This window comes from Fistularia commersonii, chromosome 8, assembly GCF_037954325.1.
Source record: "Fistularia commersonii isolate RoL2024-O1a breed Wild chromosome 8, RoL_Fcom_v1.0, whole genome shotgun sequence".
NCBI lineage: Eukaryota > Metazoa > Chordata > Actinopteri > Syngnathiformes > Fistulariidae > Fistularia > Fistularia commersonii.
The window spans coordinates 7,041,508-7,064,117 of record NC_141291.1 but is presented as its reverse complement, the minus strand read 5'-3'; the positions used below and the strand labels follow the sequence as shown (position 1 = coordinate 7,064,117).

The 22,610-nt window shown below is 49.7% G+C and overlaps 2 protein-coding genes across 2 annotated transcripts; both read right to left on the bottom strand.

The window, feature by feature from the left end:
- Positions 1-3,602: 3,602 nt before the first annotated feature.
- On the bottom strand, positions 3,603-10,228 carry LOC147231767 (coiled-coil domain-containing protein 106-like). Its single transcript, XM_086150837.1, has 5 exons — positions 10,097-10,228; positions 7,349-7,566; positions 6,092-6,304; positions 5,804-6,010; positions 3,603-4,441 (listed from the first exon to the last, which is right to left on the bottom strand). Exons 2-5 carry the CDS (start codon positions 7,554-7,556, stop codon positions 4,062-4,064), a joined length of 1,008 nt encoding a protein of 335 aa, XP_086006963.1. The 5' UTR covers positions 7,557-7,566; positions 10,097-10,228; the 3' UTR covers positions 3,603-4,061.
- A 2,214-nt stretch (positions 10,229-12,442) lies between these two features.
- Positions 12,443-18,988, bottom strand: anxa13 (annexin A13). Its single transcript, XM_086150838.1, has 11 exons — positions 18,831-18,988; positions 18,201-18,276; positions 18,017-18,111; positions 17,749-17,919; positions 17,614-17,647; positions 15,666-15,745; positions 15,494-15,562; positions 15,309-15,410; positions 15,089-15,164; positions 14,699-14,811; positions 12,443-13,474 (listed from the first exon to the last, which is right to left on the bottom strand). The coding sequence occupies exons 1-11, from the start codon at positions 18,843-18,845 to the stop codon at positions 13,355-13,357; spliced, it is 951 nt and encodes a 316-aa protein (XP_086006964.1). The 5' UTR covers positions 18,846-18,988; the 3' UTR covers positions 12,443-13,354.
- Positions 18,989-22,610: the final 3,622 nt, after the last annotated feature.

Sequence of the window (22,610 nt, the reverse complement as noted above, 5' to 3'; positions counted from 1 at the left end):
AACAAACTTTGTGTGATGATAATAAAGTTTAACTTTTTATTAACTTAAAATTCAACAATGATAATAATAATGAGGTTTTATAATAATAATATTACAATAACATTAGTAATATTTCTGATTCCTCTGAAATTTCTATGAATAATCATGCTACTTATAATTCCAAGAACAATACTAATACTTTTATTGTTAATCATAATGATGATAATAACCATGGATTGTCAAGTTTTAATTGAGTCATCGTGCGCAGTGCACGCACCGATCTGGATCTGGAGCACATTGATACATATAAATATATTTAAAGATCCAAAGCGTTTATTGTCACGTGCACAGTGTAGAAACGTGTTTCCCTGTACAGTGAAATTCCTTCTTTGCAGTCTGCAGTGCATTTGTATTGATAAGAAATAACAATAGTGTAAACGTTATTATTAATATGAACAGTGCAGATACGACATTTGAGCGCAGGTGCAAGGATGAGCACAGTTTAAATGGGCAGTAATTAAATGTGATAAGTTCATATATTTCAACGGAGGCTGTAGTCGGATGTGACTCATAGCACCATTTAATCCAAAACCCATCTTTTGACCTCTGGGTGTTTGATCCTATCAAAATGCCGGCCTCGTGCTTCTGGATCCCACGATAACGCTAAATCAATCCTTTCGCCGCCTATCTCTTGGAGTCCACGTTTGCTCCTCCCTCCGTCCCCGACCCCGGCGTGGAAGCCGCCACAGAAGAGATATTGTGAATCCACCTCCCGCAGAAGCTGGAGGCGTCTTCGGATGGTGACGTCCAGACTCACCACACTCAGCTCCGGATCCTTCTCCTCCAAAGAAGGTCAGCGGTCGGTCTTACGTCGGCGCCGACGCAGCCCGGAGGCCCGGAGCGCGGGGCCTGGCCCCTTCATGCTGTCATCTTGCGTACGCTTCTACGTCACCCGCCATCATCTCCTCCCCCGCCCACATTACACGACCGTGACCGTTTCTGCGGAGAGTGCGGGGGACGTTCGGCATATCGGTGATTTTTTTTTTTTTTTGCTTCGCCACACCCTTTCTCCGTCACGTCCGTGTCAGAAAGACGCCTCGTGGGGGGGGGGGGGGCAAAAAAAAAAACAAAATGCACCAACGACCCTGAAAATAGAGGTTGTCACGTTCCCTCCTCTGCTGCAAAGAAAAATAGGTCACGGAGAATGCGTCCGCTTCGGCCATCGCGGCGCCGTGTCTCAGACGCCTTTTCTCCAGGAATTAATTCACGCTCGAGGCAGATCGTGACTCCAGCAGCATGACGGCCCCCCAAACCCTCCCCCGTGAGTCGACTGGCAGCCATTGCCTAAACGGGGGGGGGGGGGGGGGCTGGTTTGGGGGGTCTTGTTTGCTGGATTCCCCCAGAATATATGATGTGCACCCTGCTTTTAAGCCTGCAGGACTATAACCCCCCCCCCCATATCACCCCCCCTACCCCCGGTAAGTTCTTATCAGCGGCGGCCAGACGGAGCGGTCACACCTCCGGACTCGTCGATTGGATGGCGCCGACAGAAAGGCCGCCATTGTGTGTGTGAGGAGATTCTCAGATTAGCATTAGCATTTGTTCTGTCGAGATAATAGCCAGGGAGATAAGTGTCATTACCGTCCGGCTCCTGTCGGGGTATTTAAAATAATTTTTTTTAATGATTTCTAACAAACCAAAGGCACATCAGATGGGATGGGATGTGAGATATAAATGAAAGGGGGAGGGTGGGGGTGGAGAGGTGTGTGTGTGTGTGTGTGCGGGCAAACAATGGAAGCTGACCATTGTGTTGGATGCACCGCCCCCTAGCGCCAGGCAGGACCAGCCCCTCGCCGCCGCCATTAATAAGGGAGTCAGACAGCCATGATTTCAGCGAGCGCTTTTGTCAACCGGCGGCGACAAACTGTTTTTCCTCCCGTGCAGCCGCCCGGGGTCGGCAGAGCCAAACCCCCTCCTCGGCGCCACCAGAGGAACCCATCAGGCTCGGCCGCTCCGCTTAAACACCGTCGGCCAACGAATGGCGGGTCGATTTTGGAACATCTATCCAGAACATCTATCTAGAACCCTGAGGAACCCCAGATACGAGGAGAACATGGAGGCTCCACGCTGAAAGGAACCCTGTAGGAATCCAATCGGGGACCTTCTGGCTCTGAGGCGGAGGCTCCGACTGCCTGCCTCCACATTTATTTGTTAGTAATAAAAAGATAAAACGGCCGTTGACATCTGAACTGAAGAGCTGTCTGATGAGATCTGCGGAGGACATATTTGTAGTCCTTTCTGCCCAGCTGGATGGACTACAACATCTATAATGAGTCCTAATGTGAGTACCCGGGGGGGACACAAGACCAGGGGGTCCTTCAAACAGCAGGTCTTCTGTATTTATGACCCTGCAGGTGCGGCCGACAACAAAACATAACCCCGGACCATTTGAACCCCCCCCCCGCCGCCGCCTCGCACACATTCAACCCCTCCTGTGAGAGCGCTGACAGATGCTGCTGTTGTCAAGGTCAGGAACGGAGCCTGACAACGGCAGCGAGAGGGTGGGGCGCTGGCGGAGGAGAGGGTGGGGGTGCTGGAGGTGCGGGGCGTGGAGGCGGTGAGGTGGGAGGGGGAGAGGGGGGAGGGGGGAGTTACCCGTTGGGCACCGAGCGGCGCCATCGCACCTGCAGCCGAGACAAAATGGAGCCTCAGCTGGCTCGCGACGGCCTGAGTCTGGAAAGGAGGAGGAGGAAGAGGAGGAGGAAAAGGATGAGGGGGAGGAAAAGGAGGAGTAGAAGGGAAGGAGGAGGAAGAGGAGGAAGAAAAGAAGAGGAGGAGAAAGGAGAAGGAAGAGGAGTAAGTAGAGGAGTAAAATGAGGAGGAGGAAGAGGAAGAGGAAGAGGAGGAAGAGGAGGAGGAAGAAAAGAGGAGGAGGAAAAGGAGGAGTAGAAGGGAAGGGGGAGGAAGAGGAGGAAGAAAATAAGAGGATGAAGGAGGAGGAGGAGGAGGGGGAGGAAGAGGAAGCAGAGGAAGAGGAAGAGGAAGAGGAAGAGGGAAGGAGGAGGAGGAGGGGGAAAAGGAAGAGGAGGAGTAGAGGGGAAGGGGGAGGAAGAGGAGGAAGAAAAGAAGAGAAGAGGAGGAAGGAGAAGGAGGAGGAAGTGGAGGAAGAAAAGGAAGAGGAGGAGGAAGGAGGGCAAGGAGGAGGAGGAGGAAAAGGAGGAGGAGATCAGTCCAGGTTCACTGAGGGCCTCACACACTGCCTCCATCTTCATCTCCAGTGTATTTTTGGACAAGTAACCAACAATAACACTGGGGTTGTTTCATCATGGAGAAGAGCTGACAGTCATGGCCTCAGGACACACACACACACACACACACACACACACACACACACACACCTGTGATTCTCCACCACGTGAATCCAGAGCAGCCCCTCCGTCGTTGTCGTCGTCGCGGGAAACGACGGGAAGGGCCAGGTAATGAGAGGCGACTGAATGAGTTCACCATGGAGACGGAGCGGGGGGGCAAATGGGGGCAAAAGGGGAGGGTAAAATAAACCTCCACATCATCGGAGGTCACCGCGTTCACGGGGGAAAAAGAAGAAAAGCCGGACGGCCTGGGTGTTTTGTTTTTTCTTTATCTGGCCGGAGTTCTTCCAAAACACGGACACAGGTTTAAAACGACAGCATTTCAGATCACAATGTGGGAAAAAAAAAAAAAAGGAGGGGGTTCACACGATGTCTGCAACATTAAAAACAAAAATAATAGAAACACCGCCCGCCATTTTGATCAGAGGAGTCCTCCCGCGTGCAGGCGGCGCCACCCTGTGGCCGCTCGCGACACCGCGAACGTCCTCCGTGAGAAAAACCTACCAACGAGAACCGACACGGACCATAATTTACGGCCGCCGAGTACAAAATAGGCATCTGCAGATTCTAAAATGCGCGTGGAGGAGACGGCGGAGACCCCTCCGCTCCTCTGGAGACAAAACCGGAACGAAAACTACTCGAAAAAGCACTTTGAAATCCAGCAGTTCAGATCGTCGGTAGAAACGGAGGAGAATTTTTAAAAAAAAAGAGGGATCAGCCAATCAGGATGCTCTCCGCCGCCGCCGCCAGCTGTGGGAGATGGGAGTGCAGCACCCGCGGCCGTTTCCCTGAGATGGGCAGCAGGTCCCCGTTGGCCTTCATCTGGTCTATCCTCCTCGAGAGGTCGGCGTCGCTGTCGATCACCAGCGTGCACCTCTGGGCGTAGCTGACCAGAGTCTCCTCGCCCTGGCGGAACATCCCCACCAGGGGCACGATGTCTTTGCCGGCCAGGTGGAGCTCGGCGATGGAGGCGGTGTTGGCGATGGTGTTGCGGTCGATGCCGAGGTGCCGGAAGGCCTCGCTCATGCTCTTCTTCTTGACGAAGGCCGACAGGACCTGCTTGTAGCGGTGGATGACGTACTGCACGCCGGTGGCTGGAGGAGGAACCAAGACGGAGCGTCACCGCGCGTTCGGCCGGGTCGTGTCTACAAGGTTCTCGCGGCTTTGCGTCGTCTGGATCGGGGTTCGGGAACCTATAATTCTACATATATTTCATTGAGAGTCGTATAGTATTTTTAAAATAACAAATTAGTCAGTTATATTCAATTCAGTCGTAGATTGATACCACCCAGGAGCTCCACTGAACTCCACAGGAGGCGATCAGACTTTTTAATTCCTCTTCCTTCAGCCGAAGGGAATATTCAAATCTTTGTACTTTTTAAGATCTTAAAACACTTTATAGCCTTGACTTTGACACTTTATAGTTTTATTTGTATTTCTTATTCTCCCTCCTTCCTACTATTATTTACTATTGTTATGTTTTACTTGAAACTCTGGCACAACAATTTCCTTCGGGATAAATAAAGTTGTTCTCATTGTTATTCTTATTGTTATTCTTATTGTTATTCTTATTCCTATTCTTATTGTTATTCTTATTGTTATTCTTATTCTTATTCCTATTCCTATTCCTATTCCTATTCCTATTCTTATTCCTATTCCTATTCTTATTCCTACTCCTACTCCTATTCCTATTGCTATTCTTATTCTTATTCTTATTCTTATTCTTATTAAATATGTCTTACTTTTAATGTGACCTCTGGTGCCGCATGTTTTTTTTTCTCGAAGCGCCGCTTTATATTTGACCATTTCATCAATTTCACAAATGCAAATTCCTCGCCTTTTTTTTTTTCCTTTCGCCATCTTTTGCCGCTACAAGGGTCGAAGCGGATAAAGTAGTTGGCTATCTGATAAACCTTCACCTTCACAACGACCCGGACGTGATCGGAAGCCATCGGTTTCCCCAAACCCCGACCGACGGGCGACCCGTGAAATTTATCTACAAAACGAATTTGTTTACTTTAAAATGACACAGTCTTCTTCTTCTTCTTCTTTCGGCTTTTCCCGTCAGGGGTCGCCACAGCGAGTCAACTTTCTCCATCTAACCCTATTCTCTGTATCCTCCTCTCTCTCACCTTCATATCCTAAAATGACACAGTATTACCAAGAAATATCAGTATTTTAAAATCGTTTTTTTTTTTTGTCAACTCAAACTCGTCTGCCGTCACCAGAAGAGCCAAATATCAGCGTGACTTTATCTCCAGAACATCTAACTTGCGCTGTCCTTCTGATCCTCTCTCTCCTCATCCCTCCAAAAGAGGAACCTCCACATCTCCATCGCCGTCTCCTCTCCGCCTTCTACGCCTTCTTTTTCAGCTTTTCTGCAGCTTCTCCGTTGCGCTTTTACCTCCTCGCCTCCCTCTTCATCTCCGCCTCCCATTCCACGGCAGCTCCCTCACCTCTCTTCCTGCTGTAGTCCTTTCCTTTCTTCGATCTTCTCTTCTCCTTGTGGTGTTTCCTCCTCCTGTGCTCGCTGGACGCCGCCGACACCCCCGAGGACTCCGAGGCCTCCGAGCCGCTGTCCCCGCAGGCGGAGGAGCTGGAGGAGGCCCTCTCCCGTTTCCGAGACTTGCTCTCCGCGTGCTGCACCTTGCTGGATTTGTGGGCTGCGGGTGAAACCCCCCCACCCCCCGTTACCGAGAGCGTCCGGCGGGTGTCGGGCGTCGCCACGGCAACAGCTCACTGACCTTCCGCCACCGGATTGGGCGAGGCGAAGGTGGGCCTGGGGCGGTTGCTCGTGAGGTTCTCGATCTGGCTCCGCAGGAACTTGCGGTCCTGCATCAGGTCCTCCACCTGCCGCTCCAGCGCCGCGATGCGCTCCTGCTTGCTCTCCAGCATGCACTGCAGCTTCGTGATGGTCAGCAGGACCTTCGGCGGCAGGTTCTCCAGGTGAGAAGCAGCTGGGGGCGGGAGAGGAAGCGCATGGCGTTTGAAACTACCCAAATTATGGTCATGAGAAAACTTCAGAGCGTAATCTGATGGGGCTACAAGTTCCGACCAGATGTCGGTTTTTTGGACCAACTGCCGCGCCACCTCACGCCGGGATCCATCTGATCCCGTAACCGCCGGGTAACGCTGATCCCGAGGACCAAGACCGTCTCGGTCCTTGGATCCCGGAGGGGTCCCGAGCTGGTGTCTCTATGCTGGTTCTGATTGGAGGTCAGCTTCAGGGGAATGGAGAGAGCAGAGCCTATCCTGGTCACTGATCAGATGATCTCTTGGGACAAAATGGACAGAAGCAGCCAGGAATGGAGCCACAAAGACGTCCAAGCTCTAGGATCTCCAAGGCCGGTTTTTGTGCTGCACCATTGAGATGTTCGAGACAGTCTGACAAGTCCAGGTGATCACGTGCCCATCTCCTCTCAGGTGCCAAAACGTTGGGGGTTCCGAAACCTCCCAACACGTCGCGACTTCAAGTATTATTTGACTTTATGAAGGACCGACAAGTTTGGGGCCTCACAGACTTTTCGACAGGTGAAGTCTTGTAAGATTTATCTGACAGGAGGTACCGGGGAAGATTTTTACGAAACTCCTCAGAGGGGTTCCCAGGGCTCACAGAGGAACGTCTACATTTTGGCCAGAATAAGTGCGGAGTTAGCTCGTGGAGTTAGCAGCGCAGGGAGGAGATAGAACCACTTCTACCATCTGATGGTCCATGGTTGTTATTCCATGAACGCCGTGGCAGCTTCCACCTTCAAGGTGTCCATGTCCTCCTCTTCTTCTTCTTCTTCTTCTTCTTCTTCTTTGTGATTTGTTTTGGAGTGTGGAGCTGAAGGTTCACTTCACGGACGCTTCTCAGACCTTCTCTGCCCAAAGGTGACTCGGACGCAGACTTGTTAAAGAATAGTTTATTAACCAGTCGTGTCTGACATTCGGAAACAAACATTAGCTTCTCCGACGGTCTCACCCGATTACCGCCCGAGGCGTCTCCTCCCGAGTCCTACCTGACATGGCACTGCTGGGCGTGTTGTCCTGGACGGCGTCGGCCGAGGCTGCCGAGTGGAAGTGCTCCCACTTGATGATGCGCAGATCGTCCTGCTCCTGCTTGAGCCAGGCCGGAGAGCCCAGCCTGTCCTTCGTCCTCACGGAGCTGGAGTCGATCTCGATGCACGGCGAGTAACCCGACGGCTCCTGCTGCCACACCGAGGACATCTCTGCGGGCCTGCGGGAGGACGAGAGGCAGGAGGTGGGGATCTGCAGAAGACGGGTGTCAAGAGGAGGGTCGCCGGTTCGCGGCCCCGGAACTCGGACGGGAGCTTCTCCGGGGGCGGAGAAGGTCGGTCGTCGCTTTGGATATCAGAGCTTATCGCGCGACGGACGCCGCCCGAGCGGATGACGAGACGTCTGGCGAGGTCTGGTAAGGTGCGGGAGCTTCTTCTAATACCGCCTCCTCCCCCAGGACCGGGAGACATCACGGTTTATTGGTTTTACGGTGAACGCGGGGAAAGAATGTGGGTCGGAAAATGACTTTCCTTCCGATAACCGGTGAGAAAGACGAACTAATAACACCGGGGTTCATGGCGGAGTTCCTTCCTGACACTTCAATATCTCTGCATTAGAAGCCTCATGAAAAATTAAGCGGATCTCGGCTCCGTTCCCTGTTATTCAAATACAGATTTTAATCATTTCGCTCTCTCAACAGAAGCCGCTTACGTAGGCCGGGCTCTCCGGACCCGTCGGCAGATCTGAGCATCTCCGGGAGAAACTCCACGGACGACAAGAGCGAAGGAGACTCGGCGGTGCTGAAGTCACGGTATGATCTGTGGACCACAGATGGAGACGTCCGACCATTAACTGTCATTCGCACATCTGGACAATGTAGGGTCTCCACTGAAGCTCCAGTGGGAGGAACCCGGAGAACCCTGAGGAACCCGGAGAACCCTGAGGAACCCGGAGAACCCTGAGGAACCCCACGCAGACACGGGGAGAACACGGAGACTCCACGCAGCGAGGCCTCCTGTGGGAATCCAACCAGGGACCTTCTGGCTGGGAGGAGGAATCTCTAACCTCTGCACCTCATACTCCTCCAATTACTTTTAAAAATGAGACCATTAAATTCCACTTTGGGTTTCCTAAGAAAAGGTCAAGTCATACTAATACGGTAATAAATACAAATTAAAATATTACGATGATATAAATCTAATAACATGATAAATAATAATAAAAATGTTAAAAAATAAAGGAATATATGAGTGGCAACTTTGTTTGTGTCCAATCGAAGCACAACGTTATCCCCCAGTGACCTATTACCTTCTCTAGATAAAACACACACACACACACACACACACACACGAAACAGACAACAGCTGCTTCAAACGCCCATAATAAGGGCAGATACTGGAGTTTTTAAGAAGGCCACATTAATTACCATCAATTCATGCATGAGTTTTTGCATAAAGGAATTCATTCAGGCGCGAGTGAACAGCGACTCGCAGATATCTGATGGCAAAATTGAGTGTGTGCGTGTGTGTGGGTGTGTGTGTGTGTGTCGGCATGGCGACGGCTCGCGTTCACGCCGAGCGGCACGGATTTCAGTTTAGAACTTGACCTTGACCCCGGTTAAGCAGGTGAGCGTTTAATCAATGATTAATACCAAACCCCGGCTGGATCCCTGAGTTTGTTTTTTTTTTATTTTTCATTTTATGACCGAAGTGTTTAATACGCTCACCCTTGGACCGGATTAATAGCAGCGGGCTAACCCGGGAGCAGCACGAGCATCTGTTGGCGCTCGCGGGGAGTTAATGATAAACCGCGCGCCTCACGCGTTTATCAGGGTCGTCCGAGCGGTGCGTTCACTGACCGGCCTGCCGAGCGGTGCGTTCACTGACCTCGGTTCGCTCGAGGTCTGGGAATCACCGATTTCGGTGACTTCACAGTGAACTTGCACGCCTGGCGAATCTCACACGAACCCCAGAACCTCCTCCTGAGGTCAGCGAGCGGCTTCGCGACGTCACTTCCACCTCTGACCCCGTGTTTTCATCCCGTTTTCTCACCAAGATGTAAACACCGGCCAACAGGCCTCGCTGCGCCACGCACAGCTGACCTGTGACCATCTAGAACACACACACACACACACACACACCACCAGGAGGTCCAGAAACATCTTCCAAACCGTCTATTAAAAGAAGAGCCCTCAGGATGAGAAGGTCCACAGGAGCCCACAGAGCTTTCAGATGTTTGACACCTGGAAAAACCAAGTTCCTGTCCATGGACTTGGAGGAGCTGCAGGTGTGGGGGCCCTTTGTGACCTCCCACCCGGGGGGCCCCCCTGCACCGTGGGAACCGGCCCTGTGGAGGAGAGACGTCCCCGCATCTTCCTGCTGCGGGATGCAGGAAGTGGACACGGCTGTGCCACTTAACGTCTCCATGGAGACGACGACGATGATGATGATGATGATGAAGAAGGTGTCCACTCTGAGTGGACTGCTGCAGAGATCGATCACGCCGTGACAGGTCTTCCACGCAGGTCCTCGACTCGCGGGGTCCTCCTCCCGCCTTCCACGGAGCGCCGGCCGTGCGCAGGGTCCACGTCCACGTCCACGCCTGCAGAGGTGCGCTCCTCCGAGCACAAAGAGCCCTCCATTTCTTCTTGCGGCGGTTTTTAATTAGCCTCCACCAAGATGGATGCTAATGACCGTAATTACCGGGGGGGGGGGGGGGGGGGAGGGGGAGACAAACAAGGGGTACCCTACCTTCGGGGGGCGGCGGGAAGCCTGCAGACGGCGGGGCTCCGGGGGGGGGCGTCAGGCGGACCGCTGCGGCCCGATGGACCGGACAAAAACAACACACCCGGAGGAAGGAGACACTCCGGCAGGCATGTCTGAGGAAGAGGAGGAAAGAGGAGGAGGAAAGAGGAGGAGAGAAGGGACGGCGCAGCGGAGCGGGGGCTGCCGGAGCGTCGCGACGCCTTCACGTCCCGCACGGAAAGTCGGCTTTCGCATCATCGTCGCGTCAAAAGGGCGACGTCAAGGTGATTTTTTTTTTTTTTTTTTTTTTTAATTAATTCTCACGTCTTTGCCCAAAAATTAGAATATTGTGATAAAGTTCTTTATCTTCTGTCATGCAATTGCAAAAAAAACAAAAAACAAAAATGTCATACATTCTGGATTCATTACAATTCAAGTGAAATATTGCAAGCCCTTTATTATTTAAATATTGCTGATTATGGCTTACATCTTAAGAAAACTCAAAAATCCTATCTCGAAATATTAGAATATCATGAAAAAGTAATTTTTGTTTTTCGCATTGCATTACAGAAAAAGAAGAAGTTTATCACAATATTCTAATTTTCTGAGACAATCCTGTATACTATACATACTGTATATACAATCTATATATATACACCCTACATCCTGCATATACACATTACACACACTATTTGAACTTTAAATACATATATATAAATTCTACACACTGTATGTATACCCATTATGCTGTATATATACTATAAACTGTATATATACTATATACCTCTTCACCAAGCACTACCCCACTAATCGCACTTAGACCCCCCCCCCCCCCCCACACACACACACACACCAAAAAAACAAAACAAAACAAAAAAACAAAGAAATGAATGTGTGTATGTATATGGTTCTGAGACGGCTATTTGGTAGATTGGTCACTTCTGACTTCCAACTACTGGTACTGTGGATCTTCGGTGACTGAATTGCACTTTTTGTAAGTTGCTTTGGATAAAAGCATCTGCTAAATAACTGTAATATAAAGTAATGTAAATAAACACTGTATTTATACATTCTACACTGCATATATGCTATACACACAGTATATGTTCAATTATATACAGTATATATATATTCTTCTGTCCCTTCAGGGGTCACCACAGCCAATCAACCTCCCTCAACTAACTCTATATATACTACATATACTGTATATATATCTTTAAATTCTACACACTGTATATATACAATGTACATACTGTATTATACACCGTGCATGCGGTTACATATATATCCTATGTACTGTATGGAGACACTGCACGCTCCGTATAAACACATTTTACATACTAAGTATATGCCTTCTACACACTGTATATGTACTATACATATTGCATATACATAATATGTTTAGATGTACACATTATAATGTGTCCATATACATTATACACACATATATATACTGTATATATAGATTGTACACACTATATATACACACCATACATGCTGTAAACAAACTATATAGATACTGTATATCCTATATACACTGCACATACTGTGATACACATGCTTGTTGTATATAATATATAAACGTTTGTCTTTTCTCAGTAGCTGCAGCTCTCTGACACTGGACTTATTACTACCTGTACTGCAATGTGAACTATAAGATCATGTATTAAGGTATTGTATATTATGATATTGTGTATTACAAGGGTGTGTTTAAGGTCCAGCTGTCCAGTGGCCATTTACCTCCTCGTTACCTGGATTCGCCCAAACACTCGTCACTGGTTTCAATCCAAGATAACTGTTTACCATCAAACTTGCATGAAACTTCCTAGAAGGAAGAGATCTGGCCTGTTCGGTGTTTTCCAAACTGTTTCCGCCTCAGTGTTTTCAGGAACCGAATCCCACCTTCCGATCTGAGGTCCTGTTTCTTCTCAGAAGGAAAAACGGCAGGTTAGAAAATCCCGAGGGGGCAGAACATCAGATTCTGTGGTTCAAATAAGAAAAGCCCAAATTCCCTCAGTCATTGAATGCAGCAGAAGGGGCGGACATGCTGGATGTGGGAGGATCTCAGGCCCAACTACAGCCCTGATTGATGGATAGATGAATAGATTTATGGCTAGATAGACAGATTATATCAAGTACAACCATTCTGTAATTCACATTAAATTTAGAGACCTCCAACCACTCCCTCATCTGGACAATGTAGGGTCTCCACCGAAGCTCCTGCATGTGTCTGGGAAAACATTGGCCTCCTGCGGGAATCCAAACGGATCCTACAACTCGGCCCGTCACCGAAAAATATAACACAGCGATATTTTAAATGTTACCTGAATGTATCACAGGGACAAATGAGAGTTTGTGAGACGGACCTTTATTTCCATGAGGTTGGAGCTCCACGGAGGCAGGACCTTCTCCGGGTTAGTGATGGAATGCTCAGAAGAGCGGTGAAAAATCAGCACAGACATAAAAAGCAGACAATCCTAATGCCACATGGTCTTCTCCCCAGCAACAAATAAATTCCACTATCTCACCCGGCCTCTTCCAACGACTATATATATATTATTATATATCTTCTATATATTAGACATTCTACATATTAGTACAAACAGTGTGTAACATGGTGAGGCGTCCTGGGTTCTTCAAGTCTCCCCGCAGGAAATCCGAATCGAGCCCTTCAATCCTGCAACGCGTCACTTCAGTGGACTCAGCTGAGGAAACGTCCCCAGATGTCGTGTCTCCTCCATATGGAACGCCACCCCGCGTGGTTTCTGGTCCGATCGGGACGCCGTGACCCGGAGGAACTTTAAAGATCCTCCGAGGACGTAACGGCGTCGAGATGACGACCCAGATCTTCCTTGGAGAAACATCTACTGACCTAAAAACACTAGTTTTGGACTTCCCTTGACAAGCTTTCAGCTGTGCTTGTTTCAAGAGAAGTAGGACTTTTCTGGGAGGGAATCTGCTGCTCACCAAACCAAAGGCAGAATGTCGGACGGAGATGGAGAAGATCCTGACATCACTGTTAGAAGAATTAAAAAAGCAAGGAAAAACCTCAACTGCCCGAGCGGCTCCAGATCTTGTGTCGCCGCTGACCGTCTCTTCTTCTACCAAAGGTTAAAGGTCACAGGAGCGATTTAAAAAGCTAAAACCCGTTAAAAGACACGAGGACATGTCAGCTGAATTCCACGAAGGAGATGTCGGAGCGCTTTGGGACGTGACCTTCAGCAGACCCCGCCTGGTGTTAGTGCGCCGGCTCCGTCCCCATCTTCAGTGGCAGATGGCGACCAGGAGGCGCTTGAAGTCACCGCTGCACTCGCTGGCCAGCGCCTCCTTCAGGGACACGTCGTACTTCTCCAGGTACATATCTTTGATGGTCTCCAGGTCAAACTGTCCACACAACAGGGAAGGACATCAAATCTTCTCGACGTGCAGCACCGGACGTTCGCATTTTCAGCGAGTAAATGCAAGAGAAACACTGTTGACGCCCCGATATAGGGGCCGGGAAACCGCGGCTACGGAGCCGCAAATATTTAATTGAAGTGTATTTCATTTGTGTTCATTCTTTTTTTTAACTTTTAGTTCTAAGTTGGAAGATTATTGTGATCTTGAAATATTAAATAACATTATATCTGGTATTTTTCACCGCTCAAAATAACGTCACACTCGCGGAAGCCGGTATACCCGCCAGTCGGTCAAGTCCCGATTTGCAGATGCTGTGCGCAGAAGTTCAGGAGCAGAAGTCCCATAAACCGGGTAAAATAAATATTTATGACGATATTTTGCAAATATTTATTTTTTTATCGTTTACTGACACGGTGATTTTTTTCCGATTTATTTTTAAAATTCAGGTCAAGGCTCCGCTACACGCTCTGAAAGCCCAAAGCTCAAAATGAGCTCATTACATAAATAAAATTTAATTTTCTCCGTAAAAATTTGTGAATTTCAGAAGCAACACACTACACACTTGTTTATACAAAGTGTGAAGGTAATAAAAAGCAATAGATTCGGTGGTACCTTTATTTTAGTCGTCAAAAAGTAATCGCGGCTCCCGGTGTTTTCTTTTCCGAGGAAACCGGGTCCAAATGGCTCTTTGGGTGTTAAGGGTTGCCGACCCCTGATCTAATATGTGTAAAATGTCAGGATTAAATATCTTCTCCTTTGGCCTGCTTTAGTCTCCACAGCCAATCATCTAACCCTCTCCTCTTACATCTAACTTCCTGATAATGGACGAGGGTTAAGAAGGTTAGACTGCGGCAGACGATTGGCCGCCAACACCCATGAATGGAGCGGCCCGAAGGAGAAGACCAAGAGGAGGCTCACGTGTTTGCTCATCATCTGGAAATCCAAGTAGCCTGATCATCAAATTGGTGTGTGAATGTGTGAACGCTATCCGGTGTGAAGGTTCGAGACCACATCGCGGAGAGCTTGGAGCAGTGCGCCACCGCGTGGTCTTCTGCACGGTTCCCCGGTCATCGCGCATCCGACTCTAGGCGTGAACGTCTACATCTCAGTGAGGTGTCTTCTAACCCTCGCGGGTGTGAAGCCCTCTCTGCTTGGTTCAGTGTCAGGCGCTACACGTGAGCGTGAAGGTATGATGAGCCTCGGCGTTACCTCGGCGCGGCTGACGATGATGCGGATCAGGGTGTCCTCGTCGGTGCCGGCCCCGCTCATGGCCTTGTGCAGGCGTCTGGCGAAGTACAGCTGGGGGTTCTTGGCCACTCGCACTGGGGAGACAGAAGGTGGGCGTTTCCTCAACCGAGCTTATATTGGAGAGGATGGAGGGAGATCCTCCTTCTCTAGAACTACCAGAGCCAGATCCCCGGTGAAGAAGAAGAAGAAGGCTGTGGATTTAGTCGCATCGAGCTCTAAATAAAGCGGATTATCGGTGAACTTTGACCTTTGCATTGAACCATGACTGATGAACCCTGAGCTGCAGTTACAAGGGCGATGTTTGCTCAACGGACCTTCGTCAGCAGAGCGTTGGAGGACTCTTGTACGTACCAAGAGCGATGTAGCACTTCTTCAGTGTCCCGGAGGTCTCGTTCTCGATGGCGTCCAGGATCTCGGTTCCGGACAGCTGCGGGGCAGAAGGTACCGGCGTGAGGGCCGAGGAACCCGTGGGGTTTAAGGCGACCGCATCTCCTCGTGTGCTCAGAATAGCACGACATCTTCCTCCCATGAGGATGACGATGAGAGATACAAGGAGTCGGGGGACACCGACCTGCTCGTACATCTTGAAGGTGGCCTGGAGCTGCAAGTAATTCCTGGAGGCCAGGATGTGGCTGAAGGTAGACTCGTCTGTGCCGAATCGGCCCTCGCCGGCCTGCCGGACATTTACATCCACACTGATTGATCACCCAAAAAAAAAGGATTTTTTTTTTTTTAAAAGAAGGTTGAAATGCGAACCTCGAACATGGCGGCGGCATCTTGTTCGGCCAGATCTTCATCCACCTCGTAGGTCTCGTCCCTGTTGCCCTGCAGGGAGAGGACGGCTTAGACGGCTCGCTTTCAGCCTGGCGTCCGGCGAGTGAGGCTTCGGTTACGCGGCCCCAGCAGAAACTCTAGACTTTCCGCTCACCTGCAGGAGAAGCATGAGCAGATTCCTCACGTCTCCGCTGGTATCTCCTTCGATGTCGGCTTCCAGGTCGCGTTCGTGCACTGAGAGGACGGGCAGAGTTGGAGAAGTAGGTCAGTGAAATGAAACGCCGTCATATCGCCGTTTGATATCTATATTTAACAGCAGGTCTCGCCCACATTTCATTCCTAGCAAACATTCATGGAGCTACTTTCTGATTGGACCTGTTGCTTTCACAGAAAGAGAGGCAGACGGGGATCTGACAAATAATAGTTTCATTCATTCCTTCATCATAGGTTGCTTATCCTGTACTCAGGGTTGCAAAGGGGCAGAGCCTATCCCTTTTTCGTAATGATATCCCTATCCCAGACTTTTTTAATTCCTCTTCCCTAAGCCGCAGGGAATCTTCAAATCTTTGTACTTAAGACCTTAAAACACTTGATAGCCTTAACCTTGACAATTTATATTTTATTGTATTTCTCATTCTCCCTCCTTCCTACTATTATCTATTACTGTTATGTTTTTGCTTGAAACTCAGGCACAACGATTTCCTTCGGGATAAATAAAGTTGTTCTCATCTCATCTCTCATCTGTGATTGGACAAGAGGCGGGTTCACCCTGGACCAATCGCTAAGCTACTTATAGAGACATCCAACCATTCGCCCTCTCATTCACACCTCATTCAGACACACTTTGGATTAGCTTAGAGACCATCATAAATGGTGATTTCGAGGGAAGCGTGTGAATGTTGCTGCCTAAGAAACGGATATATAATGATCCCTCATGTAGTCATGAACAGGAAGTGGCTCTTGGGTGACGGCTGAAGAGACACAGGACAGAAATAGTCTGCTCTGCACCAGAGGGCCGGTGACTCAGCCACACCAGCTTCCTCAGACAATAATTAAACTACGCTACGTGCCACTTTTGGCTACTTCTGGGCTCGAAATGGCCCGAGCGGCTCGGTCGAAGTAAAACAACAACCTGCGTGCGACGTGGACGGGTCCAGGCGGCACGGCCGCTTCAGACAGACGGCTCTCATTATTCATTCATTCACAGGTTATACCAACGCCCCTTATTATGAACAAAACGGCCAGCGAACAGAGTTTTCGCTCTTATTTCGAAAGACGTAAACAAGTCTTGATGTCCGAACAGACAAAAAAAAACTCACAGGCTTTCAGCTTAGTAGCGTTCGTAGCTACTCCACGTTGTTTACATCCTTCATTGTTGTGCTTGTATTGCTTTTTTCGTGCTTTTTTTCCGTAACCTAGCCCTCATGATGGCAACCAAAAAAGCCTAACTACAGTGGTTTTAAGGTGAAGTCAAGACTTTCAGCTATAATAGCTAAACGTGAGCGTGATGTTGGCGTTACACATCTGGACAAACACTTCGACATGGCTGAGTCGACCATCTGTATGAGCCTGAAGAACAAAGATGCGCTAAAGACGGCTGATGTGGCTAAAGAGGCGACTATGTCAATGAAGGAAAGTTATTGCTAGTTCGAATGAATAAAAAACAGCTAGCTGGAGACGCTGTTAGCGTTAGCTGATTTAGTGAGACGCAGAGTAAACGTACTGCAAAAAAAGTCAAAGACCACCAAAAACACGGCACTAACTAAGGTTATCTTTAAATCGTTTCGGTATTCTTGCCAAGAATATACACATAAATCAGTTTAAAGAATGCAGTGTGTATTGGGGGGCTGGAGGACGGATCACTGGGGTTCACATGGATTTCAGTGGAAAACATTGATCGAAAGAATGCATTAAATCCGCAAGCTGAGATTCTGCTGTGCAACCATTCATGTCTGGACAACGTAGGGTCTCCGATGAACAGTTTTAGACTGCGGGAGGAACCCGGAGACTCCACACAGGAAGGCCCCCTGTGGGAATCCAACCAGGGACTTCCTGGCGGTGAGGAGGAGAAGCTGAGCTCTGCTTCCCTCTGAGGTTCTTACCTTGAAAGTAGTATTCCTTGAACAAGGCGATGTCCTGTTGGAAACCATCAGATATGAGTTATGAGCAGCTTTTCTTTCATTAAAATGGACAAACAATGGAAAGGAGAATATGATCGGATGAAAGTTTGGACGGACAGCGTTGGTGGCCGTGCAGATGATCTCCACGAGCACGTCCTCATCGGTCCCCGCGCCCTTCATGGCCCTCCTCAGCTCCTTGACGGCATAGATGACCGGCGGGTCCAGCATGGCCAGGATGGCCTTCTCGAAGTTCCCGGAAAGCTCGCTCTTAAGAACGTCCACCAGCTCCTGCGGGGCGGAGAGCGAAACCTTTACAAACGACGGACAAGACGGGACGGGAGCGACCTCGGGGGGGGGGGGGGTCGAGGGAGCCTCGCGTACTCACGTCGTCATACTTGTCGAAGTACGCCTGCTTGATGTCCTGCCGCTGAGGCCAGCTGCGGTTCACCAGGATGTTGATGATGGCCTTCTCGTCGGTTCCTGAGGGGGGCGGGAAAGCGCAGACACATGCTCAGCGGGCCTCGGAGGAACCTAAAGTCCCGGCGGCGGCGGCGGCGGCTCCAACTCACCGAGACCTTTGCAGGCCTTACGGATGGCCTTGATGTCGGCCACCACGTCGAAGTCCTCGCAGGGCAGGATGGTGGGCTACGGCGAGGAGAACAAGGTCAAACGACATCATATCTGGACCTTCTTCCAGGTCGGCCTTGCAGGACTCATGGGAGCTAAGCAGAGTTTCAGATGTTTGGTCCTCGAACCAAGTCTCGGACACTGAGAGGACAGCTTTGGCATTATGTAAACAGCTGCTTCAGGCTGTGCGGGTTATTTTACGACTCTGTCGTGAAACACACGGCCGCTCCAGCAGCGCCGCAGTGTGAGAGTCACACGGCGGCCCCTCCCCCACGGACGGCCCCCCCTCCCCCGGGCCTGGGGGGCCCCTCCCGGGCCACACAGGCGCCGACGGACCGCTAGCTTTGAGAAGATCTGAAGGGTGAGGTATTATAATAGTCATAATAAAAAAAAATAACTCTGATAATGCCAATAAAGACGACGGTGATAATGAGTGATATGGACCGGCGGTGAAGAAATCTACAAGAAATTTTATCCGGGCTTTGAGGTCCCTGCTGGGTCCCGGCTTCCGCACCGCCGTCCGAACTCGGCTGGCGGATCCGGTCGGCCGCGGTTCAAGTGGGAGGACCTACTTGGCAGTTTCCCATCGTGGTCGGTAGTTGATCTCTCGATTTCTCGGTCCTTCGGGGCTCCGATTCTCCGCTCCGCCGCTCAGACCCGGTCCGGACAGTCTGCGGGACCCGGTCTGCGGAGCGGCTAGCTGGAACCGGGCTGTGACGTCAACGCAGACCGTTAACCCTTCGGTGCCCGGTGAGGGACGGAGGAGGAGGAGGAGGGGGTCTGCGGGGGCTGCCAGCCCTCCTGCGGGTCTGCCGATGTGTTTCATCCATCCATTCATCCATCCATCCATTTATTCATTCTCTTTAACTATTATCCTGCAGCAGGCTTGGGGGGCTGCAACCAATCCCTGCTGTGATTGGCCGAGAGGCGGTTCACCCCGGACCAATCACAGGGCCCTTTATAGAGACGTCCAACCATTCATCCTCTCATTCACACATCGGGACCATTCAGGGTCTCCACTGGACCTCCTGCATGTGTTTGGACTGTGGGAGGAACCCTGGAGAACTCTGAGGAACCCCACGCAGACCCCATGGGTAGAACATGGATCTAGTTAGTTTTGCTTCCTGTACCAGGACCAGGATCAGGACCAGGGTCCTGCACAAAGATGTATCGTCCAGAGTGTGTGTCCTCCTCGTACGGTCGGTTTTACGCAAACACACTTCGAGGATCTTTGTGGAGAAAGGAGAACGTTGTTCCACCTGGCCCTCCTCCCTCCTGGACGTGGGTGTCCACGTTCCACAGCATTTGGTTCGGACCCTGGAACCTCCACCTCCCAGGACGCCTCACACCAAATAGCCGCTCATTGTCCACCTCCTGGGGCTGAGGCACCAGGAGGCACCAGAAGAACAATATTCATGATATTCAGGGTCAGTGCTGGAACAATGAGATGGCTGTCCATCCTTGTGCTCCACCCCAAATACAAACATCTCATTTTCCCTTCAGGTCTGCAAACAGAGAAGCCTTTAGTGGACACTAGAAGGTCACTTCTCCTCCTCAGGAACCTTCGGGAACTTTCGAAAGGACTGCCCAATCATCTACCGTTCACCAGTTGATCTTCAATATCATCTCCGGCCACCTCTCTCCTTCTCCTTTGAGCTGCTCCCATTAGGGAACCTCCATGTTTTAATTTCAAACCTTCATGGATGGAATCCCTTCAGATGTTTTTCCAAACATCTCTCTAATGATGGTATCTCCATGGTCTGGTTGCTGGTTCTACGCTCCACTTCCGGTGTTGTGGACTTCAGAGTGTGTCCTCTGTGTGCGAGTCGAATCCCCGGGGGAACAAAGAGACCATTGACCCGCCGCCTCGGCCTGCAGAGTCACGCTGGCTCATGTCCTGGCTCCAGCGGCGACCACTGGAGCAGAAGATCTCAGGACCAGCTTCATGAGAAAAGGTTCAAGTCCAGGTTGTGAAGACCACCTGGGGTTTTCACTTCAATCTCAACGTATCAGCACAACTTTACACAGAGAATCCTGACCTCGGTTTTCTTCTCCTGCCAATGATGTTAGATGTTTTCTCAGATGATGGGTGAAGCTTGTGAATGACAACTTATCTAACACATCTGTTTTGGAGCTTTGCAGTCTGAACGAGAACACCTCCTGTGTGTGCACGTGAGAGTGTGTGTTTGTGTGTGTGTGTGTCCAGGAGGGGGCACTAGCTGAATACTCTGGACGTGCAGATCATCAGCTCCACCATGACAAACATGGAGGATTCTGTAGAATCATAACAAAACATAGCTCAGGTCTTCTGAATATTCCCCCCGATGGTGGAGAGTGACTGATCAAATGTTTACCCGTCACTTCTGAACTCCCAAGATTTATTTCCTATTTCTTTTCAGGCATTTTGTGTCTTAATCTTACAGAAAATAATTATAGATTGTATTAAATCACTTTTTTTAAATTAGAAAATAAACATCCCGTCATTAACCAGGCATGCATTTCTCAATCCAAGCAAAGAAAATAATGATAGAAAAGAAAAAATAAATAATAATAATAATGATAATAATAATAATAATAATAATAATAATCAGTGACGTGCAGTCAGTAGAGGCAGGGGAGGCTGGGTCTCACCTGTCATCAGGGAAAGAAAAGAATGCAAAATGAAAAAATAAATTAAATGGTTATATTTATTCAGGGGTTTGTACTATAAATTTATTTTCCACGCAGCATCACCGTTTATAGTTTTTCAAATTGCTAAAAAAAAAATTAACATTTACCGTTCAAATATGACCAAGAGACATGCAGTGATGACGTCAGTGCCTCACCAGCCATGAACCTCACCGAACGTCACTGATAACGATAAACGGTAAAAACTTACTATTACTATTGCTATTATTGAATCAAAAGAAAAATAAGATTTAAAATCGCTGTCTGCTGGGGAACCATCGGCCGATCACTTCTCAGGGCGGGGTATTGCCGCCATTTAGTGGTCAACAGTAGCAACTACACGTTAAAGGAGGAGTCTATATAGATTATAACCCTCCTGTGTGTGTGTGTGTGTGTGTGTGTGTGTGTGTGTGTTTGTGTGTGTGTGAGAGAGAGAGGGAGGGAGAGATTGGAATGGATGGAGAAAAGAGTATCAGCTAGAAGGAAAGGAAAGGTGTGGAGGGTGGAGGGGATGAGCAGCAGCCACGGTGTTTGGTTTGGAGACACTGAGGAGAAGACGAGAGGCAGAGATGAAGATCTGGAGGTTCTCCTTGAGAGCGAGGAGGATGGAGAGGATCAGGAAGGAGTCCATCAGAGGAGAGGCAGATGTTTGATTTCGTGGAGATAAAGTCACACTGAGATGGTTTGGACGTGGAACAGAGGAAGGGTGGAGCAGATTCGGGTAGAAGGATGCTGAGGTTGGAGCTGCTGGGCAGGACGGTTCGAGGAAGACCAAAGAGGAAGTTTATGGATGGAGGGGAGGAGGACAGGAAGTTAGGATGCAGAGGAGAGGATTAGATAGAGGCAGCTGATTGGCTGAGGAGACCCCAGAAGGGTCATCCTAAGATACAGCACCTTCTGACACACGGTGGAATTGATCTAGATGCTCCAATCTGAGACACAAATAGCGCAGTGAGTACGAGGAGAAGCAGGAGTACGACTACGACAAGGAGTACGACGAGTACGAGCTCCAACTCACTCGCGTGAAATAAATCAAAAAATCCATTTGACACGGCAGACGTTCTCCTCCGCCGTCCCTCTAGACGTCCCTCTAGCTCCCGCTAAAGTGAAGCCCACTCAGGTTCTGCTGCGGAGGTGACTCATGCTAACACACAGACTTCCTGAGCAGAGGAGTGTGTGTGTGTGTGTGTGTGAGTGTGTGGAGGGGTCTTCTCAGTGCTATCTTAAGGAGTCTCCCAGTAGCCCAAAGTCCTCCCTCACTCATGACATTATCTGTTTATCTGCAAAATCCCATGATCTGCAGGGTGACCTCTCATTAGGAGGGAGGAGAAGAACAACTAGCCGTGATTGGCTGAGAAGCGAGGTCACCCTGGACCAATCACATGACCACACATAGAGACGTCCAACCATTCACCCTCTCCGGGTCTCCAGTGAACCTACTACATGTGTTTGGACTGTGGGAGGAACCCGGAGAACCCTGAGGAACCCCACGCAGACACGGGGAGAACATGGAGACTCCACACAGAAAGGAACCCTGTGGGAATCCAAGCGGGGACCTTCTTGCTGGGAGGAAGAAGGTCTGACCTTCTGCTTCACCTGATTGAACCTGTTTCTTGAAACGGCTGTGAAACCACCGGTGTCCGACTCCACTCAATCCCCACAGGATAACGCGCCCACTCACACAC

Excerpts from the sequence above, each read along its gene's own strand:
- LOC147231767 (XM_086150837.1), bottom strand. The coding sequence starts at position 7,556 with ATGTCCTCGGTGTGGCAGCAGGAGCCGTCGGGTTACTCGCCGTGCATC. Across the intron at positions 6,305-7,348 it reads GCCCAGCAGTGCCATGTCAG|CTGCTTCTCACCTGGAGAAC; the intron begins GTAGGACTCGGG and ends TCCCGCCCCCAG. Across the intron at positions 4,442-5,803 it reads GGACTACAGCAGGAAGAGAG|CCACCGGCGTGCAGTACGTC; the intron begins GTGAGGGAGCTG and ends TTCCTCCTCCAG.
- anxa13 (XM_086150838.1), bottom strand. Across the intron at positions 17,920-18,016 it reads ACTTCGACAAGTATGACGAC|GAGCTGGTGGACGTTCTTAA; the intron begins GTGAGTACGCGA and ends TCCGCCCCGCAG. Across the intron at positions 15,563-15,665 it reads TGCTCATGCTTCTCCTGCAG|GGCAACAGGGACGAGACCTA; the intron begins GTGAGCGGAAAG and ends CTCTCCCTGCAG.